This window comes from Tursiops truncatus, chromosome 12 (assembly GCF_011762595.2).
Source record: "Tursiops truncatus isolate mTurTru1 chromosome 12, mTurTru1.mat.Y, whole genome shotgun sequence".
In the NCBI taxonomy this organism is placed as follows: Eukaryota; Metazoa; Chordata; class Mammalia; order Artiodactyla; family Delphinidae; genus Tursiops; species Tursiops truncatus.
Window position 1 is genome coordinate 75,021,070 of NC_047045.1, and position 23,712 is coordinate 75,044,781.

Sequence of the window (23,712 nt, forward strand, 5' to 3'; positions counted from 1 at the left end):
TCTCTTCTCCTTTCTATCTAAATTCACTCTCATCCAGTCTCATGACTTAAAGTATGATCTACATGCTCGTGACCCCCCACGAGCATGTAGTTTCTAGATCTAGCCTGGACCTCTTCCCAGCGCTCAAGACCCACATATCTTTTTTTTTTTTTTTTAAGACCCACATATCTTACGACTTACTGGGCATCTCCATGCGGATGTCTAACAGGCATCTCAAACGGAACATGTCCAGAATACCTCCTGGTGTTTCCACAAAATCCTCCTTTGCTTTTCTTAATCTTGTTTAATGGTAATTCCATTCTTCTAGTTGATCAGGGCCAAAATCTTGGATCATCCTTGTTTCTCTTTCCTTGATCCTTCAGTAAATCTATCATCTATCTCTGCCGTCCAGATAAATCTAAATTTTGACAACTTCCCATTGCCACTAACCTGATCTTAGCGACTACATCTAAAATTTCACCCCACTCCTCCCGAATGTTTCTTACTCCCTTTCCTGCTTAATTGTTTTTGTCTCCAGCCCTTTTATAATATACTATACATTTTACATACATTTATGTTTTGATTATTGTCCGTCTTCCCAACTAGAATGTAAGCCCCATGAGGGATGTTTATCTGTTTTGTTTACTACTGTACCTTTAGCACCTTTAAGCATAGTAAGTAGCATAGTAAGTGCCCAATAAATATTTATTAAACAAATGAGTAATAAAATGATATATATTCATTATAAGAAAGTTTTTAAAGATATAATAAAGTGCCCCCCAAAATTAAAATTACTCACAACCTTATGATTCCAGAAATTGTATAGTTAACATTTTGTTGAATAGATCTTCAGACAGTTGTACATAAACGGTATCATGTAGTGAACTATTTTTCCTGAATAATATGTTGTAAATACTTAAAAAGTCTTTCATTGTATCATTTTTAATGGCCAGTGATATTCCATTGCCTGTTAATATCATAATTTACTTAACAGGTTCTTTTTGCTCTTAACTTTAGGCACTTAGGTTAGTTCCATTAAAAAAATGATTATAAACTAAGATGCAGTGAGTACCCATGTGCATTCATATTTTCACACTTATGTGATTATGTCTTTATGATAGATGCCTGGGACTTTGTTGGGTTAAAGTGAAATGCAAATAGAAGTGGAAATAATTGAGAAACTCCTGGAACAGAGAAGTAAGACTGAAATCTTAGCGTAAATATATAGAATCAAATACATAAGTAAATCAGAGCCATAGCATTAACTATGACTTAAATGAGTGAGAGAGACTGAATAAATATTACCTTTCATATGCTGAAAATAAGAACTTAGAGATATATTGATGTTGGTCTTTTATTGTTGTACATTTTTTCTAAATAGAAATATGATATGCTTTTGAGTATATGCAATTACATGCTTTGTTAATCTTTGAATAGCGTGAAAGAATTGCAGGAAACACTCAACATGGTAAAAAGGGAAAGCAATAATCATGTTTATTATCTAGGGTACTAAAAAATGATGCCAAATTATTGAAATGATCCTAATTTGCCTTTAAAATATGTCTGTTTTTTATGATCTCTTAGTTTTTAACATTTAAAGAATTAGAAATAGACAATGCTATTTTAGCAAACCTATCTGAGATTTGAAATAAAATATTCACAGCAGAGCATAAATTGACTGATTTTCCTTGATTGGCCCATTCCAATATTCTTTAAAAATCCTGGATGTGCAAAAACTAATAGTGATCTTTGCTGATGATTGAACACCTCTCTTTTCCAGGGGTGGGCACATCCCCTGCTTCTGATGTATTTTTAATTATAGTTCTGCTTGGCCATGAGCCAGGGAAAGCTCTAAGTAACTCTTATGGATCATTGTGTAGTGACCAAAGCATGGTCTCTAGACCCAATGTAGCATCACTCTCTTTCTTTCCCACGAAGCAGCAACAGAGACTCACGGCTGAGTGGATCCATGTGTGATCTAGAGAACCACCTTCCACTTCTGCAGATCCTAAAATGTCAGGAACAGGAGGCAGATAATCTGTCTCCCTTGCTAAGATGCCCTAAAGATCTCCCTACATTTCTGCAGAGTGTACGTGCCCCGGAGTTGTTTCTACTTTTCTCCCTCTTTAACTGGGCTTGCAAGACGATATCGTGCTCTGTGTCTGGGAAACTGTGTTGTGTTGAAATGATTATTGGTTATTTCCCGACAGAGAGCTTGAGTTCTGAACTTTGATGAATGTTATCTTCTTTGGTGTTAAAACTTGACTTATTTGTTATTTGCCCGACAGAAGATGTTTAAAGGAAAACAAGGAGAATAAGGATCAAGTCTCACAGAATTGCAGGGAACATGAGGAATTTCTGGCTTAACTTCATGACTGCTTAGATCCAGGGAAGAAGAATAAAAAGGCATCAGATGAAGATTTAATTCTAAAGGTATTTGTATGAAGATTAAAAAGACTATACATTCAGTGGTCATTCTGAAGTGTGCCATAAAGGAAGAGCTGTGGTTGAGTCTGGGGGTGCAGGAGAACAGGGCAGGAGCCCTAGTACAGCATTAATTGACTGCGTGACCTGGGAAAAACCGTATCACCTCTCTGAGCCTCAATTCCAAGATCCTTTCTAGCATTATTTGAGATTAATTATTCTCCAGAAGGAATTGATTGTTTTGTCTAAAATGTATTTAGCTTGTCAAATACAACGAATTATTCATTTTAATGATTTGTTTTAGGAAGATTTTTGTTTGTTTTAGTTACAGATAGAAACACATACACACTCACAACCGAAACCAAAACCAGCTGTGTGTCATTTTGGGGATACTTTTTGAGCATAAGGTTAAGATTATCTCTAAAGTACTTTTTGATTTTACACTAAAGCCAAATAAATAAAAATCCTACTTTAATGGTAGGTTGCCATTGAGATGGAAATTAATTATATCACCACCTGGACTGTAGTGATTCATTAGAGAGCGTGAAGCTATTTGAATGGACACCATATCTTTGCTCATTTATAAACCTTTCATATCCTTGCTTCCTGATAGATTTCCATGCAGCCATTCTTTTTTTTAAAAAATATTTATTTATTTATTTAAATGGAAGTCTAGTTGATTTACACTGTTGTGTTAGTTTCAGGTGTACAGCAAAGTGGTTCACATACACATGATTCAGTAATATATATATATGTATTATATATAGATAGTCTTTTTCAGATTCTTTTCCCTTATAAGTTATTATAAATGTTTGAGTATAGCTCCCTGTGCTATGAAGTAGGTTCTTGTTGGTTGTCTATTTTATATATAGTAGTGTGTATATGTTAGGCTCAGACTCCTAAGTTATCCCTCCCCCCCTTCCCCCTTTGGTTACCATAAGTTTGTTCTCTATGTCTGTGGGTCTATTTCTATTTTGTACATAAGTTCATTTGGATAATTTTTGTTTAGATTCCACTTATAAGCGATAGCCTATGATATTTTTCTTTCTCTGTCTGGCTTACGTCACTTAGTATCATAATCTCTAAGTCCATCCATGTTGCTGCAAATGACATTACTTCATTCTTTTCTATGGCTGAGTATTATTCCATTGTGTATATATACTGCATCTTCTTTATCCATTCATCTGTTGATGGACATTTAGGTTGCTTCCATGTCTTGGCTATTGTAAACAGCACTGCAGTGACCACTGGGGATGCAGCCATTGTTTTTTAAATACATGGACTCCTGTATTTTTTTAAAATTAATTAATTAATTTATTTTTGGCTGTGTTGGGTCTTTGTTTCTGTGCGAGGGCTTTCTCTAGTTGTGGCAAGTGGGGGCCACTCTTCATCGCGGTGCGCGGGTCTCACTATTGTGGCCTCTCTTGTTGTGGAGCATAGGCTCCAGACGCGCAGGCTCAGTAGTTGTGGCTCACGGGCCTAGTTGCTCCGCGGCATGTGAAATCTTCCCAGACCAGGGCTTGAACCCGTGTCCCCTGCATTGGCAGGCAGATTCTCAACCACTGCGCCACCAGGGAAGCCCGATGCAGCCATTCTTAAAGGCCTCCCCTCAGTGGGTTATTAGTAAGCTTCCCACGTGAACTCTGTGAGAGCTGCGAAATGGAACACTTTGCTTCAGGAAGTTCCACCTCACTCATGGGTTTTGGTTGCTCAGGCCTGGGCTCTGTCTGATACCCTCAAGGTGCTGGATTCAGCTCCCCCCGTAACATGTGACCAGGAGCCTGGCGATAAAAGTCCACTTCACATTGTAGTTGGGGGGTTATCTTTAAAGCCAAGTGGTGGGGAAAAGAAAAGGAAATTAAGAAGCTCCTTCTTTCAGGTACCCTTTCCCTCATCAGAGACAATCTCCAGGTGCTAATCTGGGTGTTAATACTGTATTAATCTTGCCTTTTTATATTCTGTACTTCGAATGCTTTGACATCTGGGGCCTTGCTGACCCAGGAAAGACTGGGTCCCAGGATTAGCCAATTCCTAGTAAATGAGTCTCCTGGGTGCACAGCTTTCATAAGCAAACCAACCAATACACAGCCCATACCCCAGCCGCTTCCTCTATCAGGCTTTTATACTCTGGCCACTATCCAACTGATCACCCCCGGGTCAGGTGGCAGACAACTAGAGATGGCTCCTACCCTCCAGAACCCACTGAAATTACTCAAACTAGCTTGCTTACCCTGCCTCACCCATTCCTTCCTGTGGAAAACATGTTTTCCCCTGGCTCTCTCTGTCTCCTGACCAGCCCTGGTGCTCCCTGGGCGGCCCTGCATGGCATGGTGTGCCCCTTCCTCTCAGAAACTGTGAGTAACACAGTTTCAGTGTCTCCTGATCCGTTGGCCTCACCATACCTGAATGATGATATAACCTATATTTTTAAACATCCTGAGACCCTAGAGTTTTAACATCCCAATCACCTGAGGAGGTCCCTGTCTTAAAAAAAAAAAAAAAACCAACAATCTCCCTGGCCAAGAGCAAAAAGGCTACTGTCTTGAACACTCACTAGGTGTTACCCTGAGAAGGTGAACAAAACCACTGCAATTTCAAAGCCGTTCCCTTACTTTTAAGGCCCTTATAACCACATGTACACACACACTCTAAGGAAACAGTAGAAAAGAAGGGATTCCTTATTTGGCATTCATTCATCCATTTCCCATCCGTTTAGTGAGTGATTACAGTATGCTGGACACTGTTCTGGGTGCTGGGATACAGCAGTGAATGAGACAAGACTGAGTCTGTGCCCTCCTAGGGCTTCCATTGTTGTGGTTAAAGATGCTGAGGAAATAAACAAATATCCAGTATTATCCCATGTAGTAAAAGGTGCAAAGAAGAAAAACAAATCAGGATATGGGGAAAGAGAATGAAGCAGGTTAGAGGCATGGGATGCTACTTTAGGTAGGCCGGCCGAGGAGTGCCCCTCTGAGATGGGACCTTGAAAAGGCTGTTGGAGAGGAAGTATACAAATATGAGGAAAAGCGTTCACGAGAGAGGGAATAGCACTGAGTCAGGAGCAGGGCACCATGTTGGCAAATTGCTGAGGCTAAAAGATATGTCACTTCCCCTGATTGTCCTAACACAAATGCTGACCCTGTCATGAGGAGTTTCGGGTCTTTTGACAGGCATCCTTGAGCTGTCTGCGTGGCTGTTTCCCAGGGGCCAAGGAGGCTGGTTGGTTTTATTTTCCCTCCTTATAAATCATACAAGTCTTATTCTCCCAGCCAACCACTCGAATACATTGTTTGAGCATGTTATTCAGGATTTTTCTATGCTTATATTAATAAGAAGGATTTTCTTTTTGAAAAAGAGAGTCCTGCTTTCTTCTCTGTATGTCCCCACCTTGTGCCAGGTAACGCCTTGCAGGCAGTTGGTGCCAGTGGATGTGGGCTGAATAGAACGCCTTGCTTCCTTGCCTGCCGTAACTGTAGGCACATCACCGCCCCTTGAGTATTTCGCAGCCAGGGGCTCGTTGATGCTTGTTCTGTCTGGAAGCTTTTGGCTGAACTCTCATCCTTGTTGCCTTGTGATTAATTTACCTTTTGATTTACCTTTTGATTAATTTTAATTTGACCACTGGGTCTGCACATAACAAGAGCATTTAGGGGCTGCCTTTGAAAACGTTATCTTTTGAGTGGATGGAGGGATAGCTCTTTCCCTGTTGTCATGTGATAATGAGATCATTGGGGTTTATAGATCAGAATTGCTTAGAGTGGTATGAAATTATTAGTTTTTACGGGACAGCTGTAATTGCTTTCTCTTCAGCTTGGAGAGCTGTGCAAGGAAAACGCATTCGTGAAAGGACAAATCGTTACTCTTGAAGAGACTAAAAATGTCCATGAGATGGAGGCAAAAGCTAGCAGAGAAACAATCATGAGGCTGCTTCAGAAGTAAACAGAGAGCAGAAAGAAGCTGCCTCCTGCGTGGAAGAGAAAGAGAAGCTGAACCAGGTACAGTACGTGGAGCGTGTGTGTGCATCTGGGATCATGTTTATGAAGCAGAAATTGAAAACCAGATGTGGATGAGCACACTGGTGTTACTGACTGCAGTTTCAAAGGCTCCTCTCAGCAGGAGGTCTGGGGCACCATGGGAGTCAGTGACCTGATCTGGCCATGGGATACAGTTTTTTTCTAATTAGAAAAAAAGAAATACAGAACACTTAAAAGGAAAAAGTTTGTAGCTAATACGTCTTATTTGGTTAAACTGTAAGGGTTACAAAAAATTTAAATTAATTTTTGAACAAATAGGTAATGCATTCACAAGATACAAAATTCTAAATGGACACAGGGGAATGTGATGAGAAGTTATCCCCCAATCCCTTCCCCCCAGCCACCGAGCTGGTCTCTCTAGAGGCAACCTGTTAACAATTGCTTATATACCTTTCTAGAAATATTCTACCTATATATATGCATATGTTTATTTTTATTTATTTTTAACACAAATGGCAACATACTCTGCACCTCTATGTTTTTCTTTTTATTTACTTTTTAAAAAATTGGTAAGACACTACACACTATTATACACAAGGCTGCTATGAATAATCTGTCAGTTCTCATATGTGAGACTATATCAGCAAGACAAAAATCCTAAAAGTAGACTTGCTGGGTCAAAGGATATGGGGTTTGTAATTTTGAGAGATATTGCCAAAGGGAAGTGACTCTTAATTCCAAACTTTTATTTATCCAATGAATTGCTTTACCTTTTAAATTAGCTGGAGCCTGTTTGAGCATGGGAATTAATACAGTATTTTTTAACACTATATAATCCTTTAATTATATTTAAAAAATTTTGTGTCAAGGAAACTAATTATGGGATTAATAATAACAATTAATTTCCAAAAGCAAAAGTGAGCTAGTGCAATCAGTTAATAAAATACGTAGGAGAAAGTTGAAGAGTAAAGGAGATGGAGTTTAAAATTAAGGAATGACTAATGCTGAAAAAGAGAGGCTCCATGAAGGGTGAAGGTTCAGTGGTGTCCCACAGGCTGTGACGGGGGTTCTGGAGTTGGCGGGATGCAGTAGAAGGAGCCATCTTTGTGGGATCATCTCTTAGGTCTTCCAGGTCTACAGTGACTTCACTGCCAAGCTGAGGTAATATGAGAAGTTGGAATATGAAAGTGATCCACAGTAATGATAATAGTTTCTATTTCCCCCCAGTTCTCTGTATCAAAAGCCCTTCTTACCACTGGATTTCTTCTTCTGTCACATTAACTTTGTGAAATGAGTAAAAATTTTATCCCTGTTATCAAGTCACTTCAATCATTTGAGCACCTTGTCTTAGTCTGCTTCGGCTATTATAATAAAATGCCATACACTGGGTGGCTTAAAAAACAGACATTTATTTCTCGTAGTTCTGGAGGCTGGGAGGTAATGACATTTAGTGACCTCATCTAAATGTAATTACCTCTCAGTGGTCCCATCTCCAGACACCATCACGTTGGATGCTAGGGCTTCAACATATGAATTTTGAGCGGACACAATTCAAATAACTCAATTATTTTTCTCCAAATTTTTCTTACAGAAATTTTCAAACATGTATAGACAGGAATACAATGAACATCCATTTATTAGCCACCCAAATGCAACAGTTGTTAGCATTTTGCTGTATTTGCTTTATTACTTTGTATACACACACACACACACACACACACACACACACAAAATAGGTTTAGACATCGTATGTATTGTTTCTGACTACAGCAGCATATATATTCTAAGAATAAGGACATTACCGTACATAATCACAATACCATTATCACATCTACAAGTCAACAATAATGCCACAATATCATCCTTGGAGGTTATCAGACCCACACGTTTTTTGTACTTCTTAAGAGGTGGAATTTAATCCCCCTCCCCTTGTGGGCTGGATGAATTGACTCACTTTCAGTGAGTGGAATATGTCAGAAGTGGTGGGATCTCACTTATGAGATTGGGTTATGAAAACACTGTGGCTTTTGTTTTAGATACACTCTCTTGAATTCCCTTGCATCGTTGCTTTTGAGGAACACCAGCTGTCATGTGGTGGGGCCCTCAGGTAGCCAGTTGCCTGGCCCAGGTGCCCAGGAACCGAGGCCTATCAGCTACCATGTGAGTGAGCTTGGAAGTGAATTCCTCCTTCAGATGATCTTGAGGTGACAGTAGCCCTGGTCAACAGCTTGACTAGAACCTTCTGAGAGACCTTGAGTCAGAAACACCCAGCTAAGTCAGTCCCAGATTTCTGGCCCATAGTGCTGTGAGATAATAAATGTTTGTTGTGTTAAGCCACTAAGTTTGGGCTAATTTGTTACACAGCAATAGCTAATCAATAACCATCTAATATTGACATTCAAATTTCATCATTTTCTACAAGAATGTCTTTTATAGCTGTTTTCTTCCCCAAATTGGGGCTCAACCTAGGTTCATTCATTGCATTTATTTGTTATGTTTAGCCTTTTATAGTTTTTCAAAAAATATCATTGACTTATACAGAGTACAGAGCAGTGGTCTGATTGTTTCTTCAAGATGTTACTTAACTTGCTCATCTATGCCCTATACACTTAAAGTTGGATCTAGGGGCTGTATTGGTTTCAGGTTAAACCTTTTTTAAAAATAATTAATTAATTTATTTTTGGCTGCGTTGGGCCTTCGTTGCTGCACATGGGCTTTCTCTAGCTGCGGCGAGCGGGGGCTACTCTTTGTTGTGGTGAGTGGGCTTCTCATCGCGGTGGCTTCTCTTGTTGCAGAGCACAGGCTCTAGGCACGCGGGCTTCAGTAGTTGTGGCTCGTGGGCTCTAGAGCGCAGGCTCAGTAGTTGTGGCGCACGGGCTTAGTTGCTCTGTGGCATGTGGGATCTTCCCGGACCAGGGATTGAACCTGTGTCCCCTGCATTGGTAGGCGGATTCTTAACCACTGTGCCACCAGGGAAGTCCCCAGGTTAAACCTTTCTGGCAAGAATATTTCAAAGCAGAAGTTGTATACTTCATATTGCATTGCATTAGAAGCAGATAGTGTTAGACTTTTCTATTGTTGCTGAAACTAAGTTTGATTGCCCAGATCTTTAGTGTAAAGGTACATTTTTTTTCCTTCAGTTAAGTAAGGTATCTGTGGGGTGATCATTGGCAGGTTATTTCTGTTCTGCATCAAGTTGACCTAGTGATGTTATCATCCATCGATTCTTTTCTGGATTAACTTACATCAGGGGTGGCAAAGTGGTAATATTCTAATTTCATCCTTCCTTCTACTTATTAGTTGACATTCTTACGTAAAGAAAAGCTTTTTGTTTTCTTACCTTTTATTTTCAATTCTATGGACACATGGATTTTTATTTATTGACACTTACTATATTATAATCAATTATTCTCCTTTTGGCTTTCCAATCCTCCATGTTTGGCCAGGACGAGTCCCTACAAGATGGTCTCTGTGACCTTATAACCTGACTCCTTTAGTCTTTCAATGCTTCCTTGCCTTTTGACAGAAGATGATATCTTAGGCTCACTTACAATTTTCAGACCACAGCACTAAAAGCAGCCTTCTCTATGGAGCTTTGGCTCCTTTTACTGGGGAATGGTGCTTAGAAACCAAGATTCAGGCTTCAGGTGTGCTCATTGCTATTGGGGTATCATTGCTTTCAGTGAGTGGACAGAGCTAGAAATACTTTTTTTAGTAATAAATTAATACTGGTATTTTTAATTAAAAGTAATATTCTAGAGTTAATTAGAATATTAATTTTAATTAAAATTAATTAATTTTAAAAATAAAAATTTAAAATTAATTAATTTATTAATAAATTAATATCTTTTAACTTTATATTAGTATCTTTTGGATATTACCAATAATATTTACTCATTTGATTTGTCTTACAATATACATAAAATTATTTCAAAATTACACTTTCAATATGCCACCTATAAGTAAACCTTCTTAGTGAAGTTTAAGACTCTCAGACTTTTTATGTTAGTACTATCAGCAATCATTAGTATAATAGTCACCATTTATTAATCACTTGCCATTAACATAGTCATTTTGCTAAGTGCTCAGAGAGGTTATATACTTTGCTCAAGTATGCACAGCTATTAACTGGCAAAGTGACTTGAACCCTGGTCATTATGTTGTTGTGCTTTTATCAGTAATCCCCTTTGCATGTATATTCACAGCTACTTCCTCCATACAAGTCTGGTGCCAAATACTATTTGTCAGTGGAACAATAAAAATAAGTAGCTATGCAAATTTCCTCAGTGAATGAATGATTTTAATTTGATTATAGATAGTAGTTATCAAATTATCAAGCCTTGAAAATTATGAAGAATGAGTTTGTCTATAAAAGTGCGTTTCTGGAGATGAGCAGTAGGAAATGACAATGTATTGCAAAAGCACATTAAAAATACAAAACTTATTCCTCTTTTATATGTGTCTTTACTTGTAAATGACTGATGATGCAATGTTGTTCAGACTTGTGAAACACATTCACTTTGGGATCAAGTTCCTGCCAAAATAATACAAATTATTAAAAAAATATGGGCAGTTAAAAACTTGAGGTCTTTAATAAAGTGCTCATTCATGGGATTATGACTTCAAAGATTTACTACTGAAAAACACTGTCAAGTGGTTTTACTGACACATTAATGGTCTCAGGAAGAGTTTTCATAATGCTTTCTAAAGCTCTGTTTTTGAGGTTGGAAACTTACTTTATTAATAAAGTCCAGAATGACTGCAGAGGTAGAAGTATCCACGGGGCTGAGGTGCTGTTTCTACCAAACTCAGCTTTTCTTATTATCTTAATGATTTTTTTTAAGTTACTTTATGAAAATTCCCAAATAAAAATCCAGGTGATTTATTATACATATGGATAATATATTATTTGACAATCTTTAATAGTTTAAATTGCAGTACGTTTTAAAAACTTTTATAGATTGGCACCTTTTGTTGTTGTTGTTGTCGTCTCGAAATAATCTAATGCTGAGAAAAGTAGTCATTTTATCTACATTAGCCACACACGTTTCCTATAGACCAGACGTTTCAATCAGTGAATCAGAAATTAAACTTACATAATGGATTTAAAACAGCTTATTTTCCGTCACACTTCACATTTTCCTTAATTCTAGTGGCCAGAATTGAAGCTAGGAGAAAGAATATTGGTTTTGGAGTCAGCAGGCTTGGTTTGGAAGGATGTCCCTTCTGCTTTCTTGGTTTGTTGTCTACAGCAGAGTGTGTAAGAGGGGAGAGGATAAGAGAGACACACTGAGCAGGGTGGCTCAGAGGCGAGGCTCTTGGGTTTTTAATATAGGCTCCAGAATCATTTGGCTGTGTGATCTGAGGCATATGACTTTACCTCTTTGAACTTCAGTTTCTTGTATGTAAAATGGGAAAATAATTTAAGGATCTACCTCTTACAGTTATCGTTAGGATTGAATGATGTAATCTACATATGGTACTCAAGACAAGCCCAGCACATAATTGATGCTCAGTGTTTTAATTTCCTTTTCCTAGTTATTTACTTTTATCTAGGGATTAAAATAAATGTATGGTTATTTTAAGAGTACAGACATATGGAAAGAGTTCCTGGAAATGAGAAATTATCAGACAGGATAAATTACTAAAGAAGTTAAAGATGTCTTTAAAATCATAGAATCACAATGTTGGAAGTGACCCTAAGGTCTTTTAGAATCTAGATCATCAAACTCTCTATTTGAAATAAGAATCATCTCTAAAATGTCCCTGTCTAGCTAGTACCCAGCCTTCCCTTGAACTCCTCCAGAGGCAGGGAACTCACCGGAGGTCCACTTCCTGTGTGTAGTCTTAATTGTTTGACAGTTCTTCACTGTAGCAAGTCAGGATCAAAATCCCTATAATTCACGTCCTCCTCCTGGTTCTCTCTTTTTTCCCAGTTTTATGGAGATACAATCGCTATACAGTACTGTATAATTTTAAGGTGTAGAGCATAATGGTTTGACTTACATACACCGTGAAATGATGACACAATAAGTTTAGTGAACATCCATCATCTCGTATAGATACAAAATTAAAGAAATAGAAAATTTTTTCCTTGTGATGAGAACTCTTAGGATTTACTCTCTTAACAACTGTCCCGTATAACATACGGCAGCGTTCATTATACTTATCATGTTGTACATCACATCCCTAGGATTTATTTGTCTTTTAAGTGGGAGTTTGTACCTTTTGACTGCCTTCATCCAATTCCCCCTTCCCCTACCTCCCACCCCTTGTAACCGATGAGTTTGTTTGTTTTTGAAGTATATTTGTCCTACAACACTATGTTCGTTCCTGTTATGCAACATAGTGATTTGATATTTCTGTACATTTCAAAATGATCATCATGGTAAGTCTATTTACTGTCAGTCACAATAAAAGGATATTACGTAATTATTGATTATATTCCCCAATGTACATTTCATACCCATGACTCACTTATTTTGCAGCTGGAAGTTTGTACATCTTAGTCTCCCTCACCTACTTCTTTCCTTCCCTCATCCCCCTACCCTCTGGCAACCACCTGTTTGTTCTCTGTATCTATGACTCCATTTCTGTTTTGTTATGTCTGTTCATTTGTTTTTTATTGCACATATAAATTGCACATATAAATGGAATCACACAGTGATTCTGTGTCTTTCTCTGTCTGACTTATTTCACTTAGCATAACACCCTCTAGGTCCATCCATGTTGTTGCAAATGGCAAGATTTCATTCTTTTTTTATAGCTGAGTTTATAGCTGAGTTATATATATATATAATGCTGCAAGGAACATAGGGGTGCATATATCTTTTCTAATTAGTATTTTCATTTTCTTTGGATAAATATCCAGGAGTGGAATTGCTGGATGATATGGTTGTTCAATTTTAATTTTTTTGAGGAATCTCCATATTGTTTTCCACAGAGGCTGCACCAATTTACATTCCACCAACTGTGAACAAGGGTTTCCTTTTCTCCACATCCTCACCAACACTTGCTATTTGTTTTCTTGTTGATAATAACTGTACTGACTGGTGAGAAGTAATCTCTCATTGTGGTTTTGATTTTCAGTAGTGATGTTGAGCATCTTTTCTTGGATCTTTGGTCATCTGTATGTCTATTTGGAAAAATGTCTATTCAGGCCCTCTGCCCATTTTTCAATCTAGTTGTTCTCTTTTTTTTTTTTTTTTTTTTGCGGTACGCAGGCCTCTCAGTGCCGTGGCCTCTCCCGTTGCAGAGCACAGGCTCCGGACGCGCAGGCTCAGTGGCCATGGCTCACGAGCCCAGCTGCTCCGCGGCATGTGGGATCCTCCCGGACCAGGGCACGAACCCGCGTCCCCTGCATCGGCAGGCAGACTCCCAACCACTGTGCCACTGTGCCAAAAGGGAAGCCCTTTTTTTTTTTCTTTTCCTGATGTTGAGTTGTATCAGTTCTTCGTATATTTTGGCTTTTAACCTGTTAAAAGATTTATTGTTTGCAGATATCTTCTTCCATTCAATAGGCTGCCTTTTCATTTTGTTGATAGTTTCCTTTGCTGTGCAACAGCTTTTTAGTTTGATGTAGTCCCATTTGTTTATTTTTGATTTTGTTTCCCTTGCCTGAGGAGACAGGTCCAAAAAAATATTACTAAGACTGATGTCAAAGAGCACATAGCCTATGTTTTTTTTCTGGAAGTTTTATGGTTTCAGGTCTTACATTTAAGTTTTTAATCCATTTTGAATTCTTGTGTATGGTGTGAGGAAGTAGTCCAGTTTGACTCTTTTGCATGTAGCTGTCCAGTTTTTCCAACGCCATTTATTAAAGAGGCTGTCTTTTTCCCACAGTATATTTTTGCCTCATTTGTTGTAGATTAATTGCCCATATAAATGTGAGTTTATTTCTGGGATCTCTATTCCATTGATATACATGTCTGTTTTTGTGCCAGTACCACACAGTTTTGATTACTGTAGCTTTGTGTAATAGTTTGAAACCAGGGAGCATGAGGCCTCCAGCTTTTTCTTCTTTCTGAAGAAGGTTTGACTATTTGAGGTCTTTTGTGTTTCCATACAAATTTTAGAATTATTTGTTCTAGTTCTGTGAAAAATAACATTGGTATTTTGATAGATATTGCATTGAATTTGTAGATTGCCTTGGGTAGTATGGTCATTTTAACAATATTAATTATTTCAGTCCATGAGCATGGTATATTTTTTTTATCTGTTTCTGTCATCTTTAGTTTCTTTCATCAGTGTCTTATAATCTTCTGAATACAGGTCTTTTACCTCCTTAGATTTATTTCTAGATATTCTGTTCTTTTCGATGTGATTGTAAATGGGATAGTTTTCTTGATTTCTCTTCCCAATAGTTCATTGTTAGTATATAGAAATGCAACAGATTTTTGCATATTAATTTTGTATCCTACAACTTTACTGAATTCATTGATGAGTTCCAGTAGTTTTTTGGTGGCATCTTTAGGATTTTCTGTGTATAGTATTATGTCATCTGCAAACATGACAGTTTTGCTTCTTCCTTCACAATTTGGATTCTTTTTATTTCTTTTGCTTGTCTGATTGTTGTGGCTAAGACTTCCAATACTATGTTGAGTAAAAGTGGCAAGAGTGGGCATCTTTATCTTGTTCCAGATCCTAGAGGAAATGCTTTCAGATTTTCACCATTGAGTATGATGTTAGCTGTGGGCTTGTCATATATATGGCCTTTATTATGTTGAGGTATGTTCCCTCTATGCCCACTCTCTGGAGAGTTTTTTTTTTTTATTATCAGAAATGGATGTTGAATTCTGTCAAAATCTTTTTCTGCATCTACTGAGATGATCATATGATTTTTATTTTTCAATATATTAATGTAGTATATAACACTGATGGATTTGGAGATGTTGAAACATCCTTGCATCCCTGGGATAAATCCCTCTTGATCATGGGTATGATCCTTTTAATGTATTGTTAAAATTGATTTGCCAATTTATTGTTGATGATTTTTGCATCTATGTTTATCAGTGGTATTAGCCTGTAATTTTCTTTTTAGTGATTCTTTGTCTGGTTTTGGTATCAGGATAATACATGGCCTTGTGGAATGAGTTTGGAAGTGTTCCTTCCTTTGCAATTTTTTGAAACAATTTGAGAAGGATAGGTGTTAGCTCTTCTCTAAATGTTTGGTAGAATTCACCTATGAAGCCATCTGATCCTGGAATTTTGTTTGTTGGAAGTTTTAAAATTACTGATTCAATTTTATTACTGATGTTTGGTCTGTTCATATTTTCTATTTCTTCCTGATTCAGTCTTGGAAGATTGTATGTTTCTAGGGATTGGTGCTGGCTGAGTGGCCCAGGGTGTCCCAGAGCTGGTGTTGGCTCCTTCGTGTGTGGGCTGGGTCCTGACATGGCAGGTTCCTGGGTTGCAGTGGTCCTGGGTCTGTTGTCTGCCTGCTTGTGGGTGGGGTTGGTTCCTGGGGTGGCTGACTGAGGGGCCCAAGGTATCTCAGAGCTGGTGTTGGCCTCTTAGTGGCTGTGGCCAAGTAATGTCAGCTGGCTGCTGGTCTTGGGGGTTCCAGGGCTAGTGCAGGTGCACAGGTGGGTGGAGCCTGGTCCTGGGCATTCTGGTGGGTGGGCTAGTGGATTTTGGGGTTCTAAGGAAGCCAGCCAGCCTACTAGTGGTGCTGTATCCCTTCCCAGCTAGCTACTTGGCCTGAGGCATCCCAGTACTGGTGCCAACAGGATGGTGGGTAGGTCTGGGTCCTGGCGCTCATAAGCTAGAGGAGCTCACTATTCTAAAATGGTGAGTAATTAAAATGAAAATAAACCCTAAACTAATATCTGCTCGTATTATAAAAGATTAAAAATGTTCATAAGGCTCCAAAGTAAAATTAAAAATCATCTCTCCTTCCACTTCTAGCCTCAAACTCTTGTTTGAACCTCTGATATTACCATTAAGACTTTAAAACAATACATTTCTGTTCCTGATTCAACAACCTGATATAGTATTTTTAGATGTTCTGCTATGATATATGATGAATTTAATGCCTCCTACTTTTTACTCCCATCGTTCTGCATTCCAGTTTTTATTTTATTATTGTATTTACCTTGTCAAGGTTTGTAATATTTTCATTCTGTTCTGTAACTATAATTAAGTTTTCAATGCTTTGTCTTTAGGTTCATTCAACACATTTAAAGTAAATTAAAACAGAATTTAAAATAACATGACTGCATAAATATTTTTATTATGGGTCTAATCCTAGCATGTGATGCAGAACTCATTCCATTTTGACAATGTCCCTCTTAAAATTTCAGCTGGGAACTGTCCATGGTCCTCCAGGCACAGTCTGACCAGTTCAGGGCAGAGCGTTTTGCAGTACTGAAGCGAAGCCCAGGAACACACTGGCCTCATGGACAGTTAAACTTATTGTTAACTTGTATCGGGTTTGTCAATAATGGGAATTTCAAATTTAAGTTGAATTCTTATTATTTTCCAAGGTTGATTATGCCACTGGGACAGCTCAGATTTGGGAAAGGTCTTCCTCATTTTGAAGTAAAATGTTACTCTGCAGCTTCCACTCTAATAGATCATGGAATTACAGGGCCAAAGGATATTGTGCCTATTACATGTTTTAGATATTTATATCAAAATTATACCTATTCACACTTCCACCAGCAATGTATGAGAGGACATGTTTGGGGGAATTTCTGAGTTTATTTGTTAATGTTAACTGTAGTAGGTAGAAATAACCAACGAATTTTTAATTTTATGAAATCTGTCTAGGGTTGGATGAATTAAGCTCAAGCCAGAGGTTTTCTACCCTGATGATAATTAGTCATTTTAGTTTTGAGAGGCAGTTTGATCTCAGGCATATCCAAATCCATAGGTTGTAATAGGAATCAATTGTGTTTTAAAAACACAAACCTTTGAATGATTTCATTACTTAATGCATTTAATTGGGAAATTAAATTGAACACCTTGATCTTATTATTTACAAATGTTTTTGTTAAAAGTAATTGTGAAGGGGTCATTATACTTTGTTGCATTAGTAGCACTGAATCTAAAGATTTGTTAATTTAAAAATTTTTTAAAGTGATCCCTGTCACTGTCTTGATAGGGTCTGTGCTCATTTGCCTGTGCGATTTCTTCTGTGGAGGTCAGCCCTGATTTTGCTCTCAGGGAGCTACTTGTTTCTTGTTCTGTGTGTCAGTGTGCTCTGACAGCAGTCCCGAGGTCCTGGCCGGCGACACCAATGTCACATTACTTCAGTGTATCCTTGAGGTAGCCATGCAACAAGACTCGACTCTAGCCGCTGTCTCCCAATAGCTCTACAAGTAATTGCATTTTCAGTCTGAGGACATCTGTTTCCAGCAGATCGGCCGCGTGCCTCTGAATTCTGAAGCGCTTAATCAGAGCACTGGGGGAGCAGGTCCCCAAGGCCTTGTCGCTGGCTCCCGAGTCTGCATTTCATACGAGAAACAGCATATAGTTCTGTGGGCTGAAATGTGTCCAGAAAAAGAAAATCTGACCTGCTGCCATGTGCCACTATATTCTATGACCACAAAAGAATTTTCTGATTTTTATTAGACGTAAGCATTGGTGCTTTGGATTTGTTAAAGAAGACTGTTTTGACCCTGGTCTCTAAGGCAGTGAGAAAACAGCCTGATATTGGGGTGGAAAAAATGCCTCATAGCTGAAATATTTTAATGGTGTTTATTGGTCTCCTGCTGTAAGCTGCTGATTGATTAGTTTATTCCAAACTGACAGTAAGTCTATAGTACTCAAGTGTCTGATATATTTTTTGTGTATTTTTAGGATCTTTTGTAAATTCCTGGTTAAAAATGTCTCTCCATTGGTCATGGAAACTCCCCTCTTTTGCATTAGGGACTTTCTTTCAATGTAAAAGTTAATATGTAATTTCCTATCAAGTTTTAGAACTCTGAGGGGATTAGGATTAATTTTCATCCCTGCATCATCGAATTTAGGACCTCAGTTTTCTAACCACACATTAGATGGTAGTTTCTGAGTAATACATGGGCCCAATTTATTATCGCCAAGGCGGATACTGGTTACTCTAATTGAGCAGCTACTGTATTACTATCTGAAAAGAAATCTGTAAAGTGTTAAAATATTGTATCTGTGATAAAGTGTACATAATTTAATTAGCAGTAATAATGGGACTTCTCTGCACAGACGACTGGTTTGGAAAGGCAGTGGGGAAATGGAGCTGGTGCCAGGACCTGGAGAAGCAAAGCATTTCACAAACTAGTTTCTATAATTAGTTTAGTTATTACGTCTCAGAAAGGGGCAGCTTTCTCTAACTACCTACATCCACTGGATGACTTTTCATTCAAATTGATGCCCAAGACTTCCTTGATTTTAAAAAAAAATCACCAGGAAAAAAAAAGGAAGATATTCTCTTTCTTTTTTTTAAAATAAAAGGTAGGAGGTAGCATTTCAAGTAACATTTTTCCTGTCTTCAAGCTCTAATGCAAAAGGGATGATTGCATTTTAACTAGGAGCCTGAAATGTCAACTGGCCAGTTTAGACGTAGAATCTGTTATTTGACGATATGGTTTCTTTTTAGTTATTTTTGCCCCTAACATACTATTTTAAATAAAAACCAAAAATATGATGCCATTTACCTAGACTACAGTATTATAGCAGTGCTGGCCACAAGTGTTTTTTTTTTTTTTTTAAATGAATTTTAAAGATATCCTTTTTATGCCTCTTTGGACCATTCTACATATAGTAAATAGAAGTAGGTGTACTGGTAACATTCTCAATGCCCTTTATTTTTACAAACCTAATCATACATATCATATTCTTTGAAGTTATTCTTCTCAGTATGGTACTCTGTCTCCCTCTAACTTTTAATCCTCCCACCCACCAAATGGCTACTCCTTTCTATTTCCTTTCTTCAGGTCCTATCAGTATCGGTTTTATTTTTATGAGACAGGGGGATACACAGTCAATGAATATTGAAAGAAAGATTTTACTCTCCTTTTTTTTTTTTGGTATGCGGGCCTCTCACTGTTGTGGCCTCTCCCGTTGCGGAGCACAGGCTCCGGACGCGCAGGCTCAGCGGCCATGGCTCACGGGCCCAGCCGCTCCGCAGCATGTGGGATCTTCCCGGACCGGGGCACGAACCCGTGTCCCCTGCATCGGCAGGCGGACTCTCAACCACTGCACCACCAGGGAAGCCCTACTCTCCTTTATACAATGATTTTTTATGATAATTCTACCTGTTATTTAAAATAGTTTTAAGGGGAGACATCTTCATTCAAATAACTTTTAGTGACTTATTAGGACTCTGAGGGTTTACTGTTTACTCAACATCAATTTCCATTTATACCAAACTTAAGGACACATAGGCCTGTAAACATATTCTATATATGGATCAAATCTAGTAGTATGTTAGCCAATGATTTGTTTTTATTAACTCTTTCCAGAGGTCCACATAGAAAAGGCTTATATGTCAGTTTCCTTCTTTTTTTTTCTAGCCCTGATTTTATATCCCTTCTCTTTTTCAGACATCTAAATTTACCTAACATAGCTTTACAATTGAACAACTTTATGAAGAGAGGATAGGGCACTTAAAATTAAAAATGGAATGAGCATTTAACCCTAACTGCTTGAACTTATTAGCAAGCAAGGTAAATGAGAAGCAAATGCAGGTTCCCCTCCTTAGCTGATAATGCTACTGTCCTCACTTTCCGAAATTATTTTAGGACTTGCTCAGTGCTGTAGAGGAGAAAGAAGCTCTTGAAGGGGAAGTTAAGATCCTCCAGGAAAGGCTGCTTGCTGGCCAGCGGGTCTGGGATGCCTCAAAGCAGGAGCTGAACCTCTTGAAGAGAAGCCCTCTGGAGTTGGAGAAGAGTTTGAAGGCCAGTGTGGCTGCAGCCACAGCCTCGCAGAGCGAGTACTCCTCATTTAGGGAGAAAATTGCAGCCCTCCTGAGGAGCAGCTCGGGCACGCTTAGGCCCACGGAGGATGCCATTCTGGAGAGGATTCGAGAAATGGGCGACCGGGAAGAGAGCGGGAAACGGGTGAGTGGGCGATGGCTGCGTACAGGCTTCTTAAGGACAGTCAGATCCTTCATTCAGCATACTCAGTGAGTGAGTGGGTTGTCTGAGTTAGTCAAAAGTAGCATTTAAATGTGGTTGTACTACTTTCAATTATATATTATAGTCCCGAAGCCTGACCACATGCTACCATGCGGGTTCTGGACTCAGAGCTCCCCGGGCTGAATCTTGGTCTCTACTGCACACTCACTTGCTCCAGATGGGACCTTGGGCAGGTTCCTGAGAGGACAGCCTCTGAGATTTTGTTTCCTGGCCTGCTGTACGGGAACAGCCCAGGGTCCACACCCCTTGTCTGCAAACCTTGGAGCCTGCTGTGGTTTTGAATTCAGAATTTTTCAGTGTTTAGGAAGGTAAAATTGTCCCCAGAAAGGTAATGGAGAAAGCACCCTTCCATATTCCTCCTCAGTGGGGTCTGGGACAGCACCCCATAATCACCACATTCATCTTCTGTGGCAAAAGCTGTGAGCAGCTCTGCTGCGTGGGACCCACCAAGACTGTGAATAGCCTCGGTCACTTCAGGTCAGGGTTTGTTGCCAAATCCTGTTAGGTCAAGCTTTGCTAGCAAATAACTTTTGGAAAAAAACCGTCAGCTTTCAGATCCTTTTGGATTTTGCAATTGTAGATAAGAGTTCCTGGACCTGCAACTGTATCTGCCTTTTCAGGTTGTTGTTTGTTGTAAGCATTAAATGAAAAAAAATTGTTAGGAAGTCCTTAACACACTGTCTGGCAAATAGCAATACTAAACATTAACTATTGCTGCCCTGGCCCCTCCTCCCCTTCTCGCCTCCTTTTCCTGATGTGTTGGTACCTGGAACAGTCTTTCAGGGGACCTATTTAACAAGTGGATTTAAAAATGGTTGAAATCACACATATGATTGAAGCTTGCTTAATTTTGTTACCTTATTTATACTATTAGCAAGTCTCATTTTCTATAAAGCTTTGCTTAGCTGAGTTAATTTCAGCCCACACTCTGTTTAAACTATCCTCAAATCCAGATTATTGAAGTCCTAATTAATGAGGTTTTAAGGTAAATAATATCCAAATTCTATGTATGATTCCATTAGGAACTATTTCTTCTATTGAGTTCATTTTTTTGCTTGAAAGGAGAAAATGCACTTTTCCTCCTTTTAATGATCCTAAAAAACTCAAAGTGATCACTAACTCAAAGTTCGGGGCTGCATTTGTAAATTTCCTTTAGTGATGAAACTTCTTTTAAAAAATAAATTTATTTATTTATTTATTTTTGGCTGCGTTGGGTCTTCGTTGTGGTGCACGGGCTTCTCATTGCAGTGGCTTCTCTTGTTGCGGAGCACGGGCTCAAGGTGCACAGGCTTCAGTATTTGCAGCACGTGGGCTCAGTGATAGTGGCTCGTGGACCCTAGAGCGCGTGGGCTTCAGTAGTTGTGGTGCACGGGCTTAGTTTCTCCATGGCATGTGGGATCTTCCTGGACCAGGGGTTGAACCTGTGTCCCCTGCATTGGCAGGTGGATTCTTAACCACTGCGCCACCAGGGAAGTCCCGATAAAACATTTTTAATTCCCTTTAAAACTGCAAAATTCACATGTACTCCAGGAGCAGCCCTAGTGACTCCTTTGTTCAAGTGTAGGATTCTCTGTGGATATAAAATGTTCACCCCTGTAACATGTGTGGGTCTCTGAGAGTGACTCAGTTTATCTTGTGATGCAGTACACATATAGGTCCTGGATTGGGGAAGGGAATTATTTACAGGACTGGGAAAAACTTCAAGTGGCTTACCTTGAATAGTAATAGACGTACTCCAACAGCTAATGGATCTTTGCCATTTCATTTTATTGCTTCCCTCTTCTATTTTCCCAAATGTTTTCCTAAAACTATTTTAATTCCAGCATGTGAAACATGGCATAAAGTTGTCAGCATGAAGTATATGTTTATTTTCTAAAGCAAAATGATGTAAATTGGTTAAGCTGGATATGCCTTCTCCCTCTCCTCATAAAAATGAGAATGATTCAGTGTTTTTAGTGCCTTTGTCCGCCTTTCCTACCCTGTAATTTTTTTCAGTAGCTGCTCTCACTATTTAGAAGCCTGAAATCAAGCATATAGCTGGCACCTTGTGTGACTCCTCTTCAAGTAAAATCAGGAGAAAATGGATTCCATATATTGTCTTAGAAATGTTCCTGAAGAATGGGAGCTTTGCAGTTTGATGAATCTGTTTGTTGAGGAGGCTGCAACACCCTGCCAGCTGCCGTGGATAAACACACAGTCCACTCTTGAGTAATACCCTTGTGCTCAGGGCCTGGCAAATTCTCCCCTTCACCGTGACTCCTACTTACTGAACATTGCTTTTCTTGTTTACCTCTTCGCTCTTCATTTTCACTCTCCTCTAGTTGCAGTTCGGGGTAGAACTCAGGACACGACCCACACTTTTTCAGTAAGTCATTTCTACTTGTTCCATGCTCTTCTGATTATAACAAAATCTAATTTTCTTTTTAAATGCTTTACTATATCTTAGAGCAGGGTATCTCAGCTGTTGACATGTTCTGAGCTGGATAATCCTTTGTTGTAAAGGCCGTTCTGTGTATTGTACGATGTTTAGCAGCATCTCCAGCTTCTACCCACTAGATACCGATAGTACCTCCTCTTCTCCCCAGTTTGTGACAAGCAAAGATGTCTCTAGACATTGCAAAATGTCCCTGGGGCTGGGGGGTGGGCGGTGAAATTGTCCCTAGTTGAAAACCACTCTCTTAGAGGAATGTTCTACTGTCGGGTTCCCAGGAATTCTAAATGAGTATTTCGATGTTATGCAGCCTGAAATTTCAGGACACTCGTAACAAGTGTTTTTGAAATAATGGTTTCTTACACAATGACAGGAAGCTGTGACGTTTTCAGATTTTAGTTTAGAATCTTGAGGCAAAGTGTTTTTTTGTTTGTTTTTTAACTTTTAGATGTTTCCAAACTGGCTAGTCACCTGGCTGAGAATTGATCTGTACAGAGAGGACAGGACCATGAGGGATTTCCATGTCGTCTCCTTCATTATAGACAAATTAGTACAACCTTACAAAAATTTATCTAGACAGCTCGTCTGTTCTGCTTTAGAGCACACACAAGGCTGTACATCCTCCACTGGAGCTTTTCCAGTCTGGTGTGGGAGCTCTGGGGAAGCAATCCGATGCCATAAAGGACCTGAGATGTTTCTGCAACTCCCACACTCCCCCTTCTGATCTCATCATTCTGCTCTGTTCTTAATCCTCCAATATCCTAAACCAAACGTTTGCCCAGAAGCTTCA

The 23,712-nt window shown here is 38.9% G+C and overlaps 1 protein-coding gene across 1 annotated transcript in view; it reads left to right on the plus strand.

Moving 5' to 3' along the window:
- The window catches only part of CCDC170 (coiled-coil domain containing 170), an 85,337-nt gene that overhangs the window by 35,203 nt on the left and 26,422 nt on the right, over nucleotides 1-23,712 (plus strand). The window contains 4 exon segments of the mRNA XM_033867850.2: nucleotides 2,268-2,412; nucleotides 6,214-6,325; nucleotides 6,328-6,398; nucleotides 20,096-20,413. Coding sequence (XP_033723741.1) covers nucleotides 2,268-2,412; nucleotides 6,214-6,325; nucleotides 6,328-6,398; nucleotides 20,096-20,413 — 646 coding nt within the window.